Below are 2,498 nucleotides of genomic sequence, written 5' to 3' on the forward strand. Positions count from 1 at the left end.
TGTCACAAATTCTCCTAAATCACTCGTACGCACAATTTAAGAACAAATCTGTGCGTACCAACGGTTCCTGCATGAGGCCCAGTGTTTTTTTAGTTTGATCAGATCACTTTAGTTCCACCCACTTTGCACATGGCTGGCTCTTAATCACACATACATGAATCAATCTGCACCGAATTGTGTGAGACCTGCTCAGCACACTTGTGTAGTAGTTTGACAATATCACTTTAGCCCCGCCCACTTTGCCTAGTCTATTATTAGTCTATTAAACCCAGTAAACCTTTGAAGGCCACCCCTACCCCTTGGAGTTAAAGATAACCCATAAAATCATATCTTTTTCACTCTCCACCAGTACAACAGTCGCAGACACTCACCTGAACAGTGGAGCTTATTTCAGCAGCAAAGCCTCCTGTTACTGGTGCTTCATGACTGATGAGCAAACGTCCAGTTTTAACCACCGACTGAAAAACAAAAAGATTTATAGTATGTAAGTGGCAGATCCACAAACGTGACTAAATGTTMGAACACAAAACACATTTAAGCTTAAACATTTCAGAGTCATAACTTCAAGTAAAAATGATAATTATAGGTAACAATTACTGTTTGCTGGAAAAACGATTTATAGATTTCACTAACAAACATTTGCACATGGAAAACTGTACGATATACCCTTTAAAGGTTGAACTATGGAGACGGTACACTTATTTGGATGTAGACAAGTATAAGGAGTTCACATGTTTCTCTGTGCCTTGTACTATATCTGTTGTATCCCCTCAGGGTGTGTTTGTGTTTGACTGAGCTGTGCTGAATGTGTGAGGGAATACATAAAACAGGAAGGACAGCATTATGAGCTGAAGGGCTGATTTAGGCTGGCACATGGGTCTAACTGGACAATCATGGCCATTAAAAGTCTCCACCTCCCAGGCATTTCTATCTGGGTTTTCTGTAACCTGACATTACTGTAGAGGGATGCATTCACCACACCCGTTATCTACAAGAGCATAAAACCAATACTATACTATAATCTTATCCACTCACCACTTGTCCTAACCAAAGCTATGTCTATTCTTTGCAACTTCAGCACACTTATCTTTCCTATCCAGTTGTGGTAGCTTACTTTATTTCTTAAAAAAATAAAAATAGTACAAACACTTTTGAGACAGTTTTATTAACTTCTATTACATTAGATACAGTATTAATGTTGTTGTTTTTTACATTACTGACATATTTAGAAAGTCCAGTATGGTTTAAATAAAATCAAAGTCTAATGTAAGCAGAAGGAATCTCTGGTTTATGCTGAAGAAAGTATATTTTTCACTGAAATAAAAGCACTAAACAATATAGATCATTTTAAGCAAAGAGGGGAGACCATTGCATACTTCTGTATCCCCCAAAGCCACAAACCAAACTGCCATGGTAACTATATCCTGGCATACATATAGTATTGTAAATTAAGCTCGACTTCCACATACAGGCATTTTGGAGCGTCAACCTAATGCTAAACAAGAAAATGTTTACGTTGCTGATGTCACAGGTTTGGAAATTTTTCAATAAAGTAAAAGATCATTTTGAATTATTTTCTAAGCACTGTACCATTTCTGAGAAATAAACAACTAGAAGAGTCTAGCTATAAATGTGTAAACTTATTTCCTATGAGAGTTTCCACAGACGATAATTACACAACAAAATATGGACACACACCCGGAGACTTGCCCAATTTAAGTACCAGCTAAGAAACTGTGGCATTAACTAAGTGACAAATTTAACTTTAGGGAAGGATAGATACCTTTCATTATAAGGATTGGGTAGCTAAACCAGCTATATTTCATTAAGTTCCTCTGATTACTTCTAAACTCCATCCATCTATTCATCCATCCATCCATCCATCCATCCATCTATTCATCTATTCATCCATCCATCCATCTATTCATCCATCCATCCATCCATCCATCCATCTATTCATCCATCCATCCATCCATCCATCCATCCATTCATCCATCCATCCATCCGTCTATTCATCCATCCATCCATTCATCTGTCTATTCATCCATCCATCCATCCATCCATCCATCTATTCATCCATCCATCCATCCATCCATCCATCCATCTATTCATCCATCCATCCATCTATTCATCCATCCATCCATCCATCTATCCATCTATTCATCCATCTATCCATCTATTCATCCATCCATCCATCTATTCATCCATCCATCCATCCATCTATCCATCTGTCTATTCATCCATCCATCTATTCATCCATCCATCCATCCATCTATCCATCCATCCATCCATCTATTCATCCATCCATCCATCCATCTATCCATCCATCCATCCATTCATCCATCCATCCATCCATCTATTCATCCATCCATCCATCCATCCATCCATCTGTCTATTCATCCATCCATCTATTCATCCATCCATCCATCCATCTATCCATCCATCCATCCATCTATTCATCCATCCATCATCCATCTATCCATCCATCCATCCATCTA

General features: G+C 38.3%; 1 protein-coding gene across 1 annotated transcript in view; it reads right to left on the bottom strand.

The window, feature by feature from the left end:
- bckdhb (branched chain keto acid dehydrogenase E1 subunit beta) overlaps positions 1–2,498 on the bottom strand; it is a gene marked incomplete in the record, with an annotated part of 56,644 nt that overhangs the window by 13,891 nt on the left and 40,255 nt on the right. Inside the window, 1 exon segment of the mRNA XM_014029669.1 lies at positions 372–458. Coding sequence (XP_013885123.1) covers positions 372–458 — 87 coding nt within the window.

Source organism: Austrofundulus limnaeus, unplaced genomic scaffold (genome assembly GCF_001266775.1).
Source record: "Austrofundulus limnaeus strain Quisiro unplaced genomic scaffold, Austrofundulus_limnaeus-1.0 Scaffold938, whole genome shotgun sequence".
Taxonomy (NCBI): Eukaryota; Metazoa; Chordata; class Actinopteri; order Cyprinodontiformes; family Rivulidae; genus Austrofundulus; species Austrofundulus limnaeus.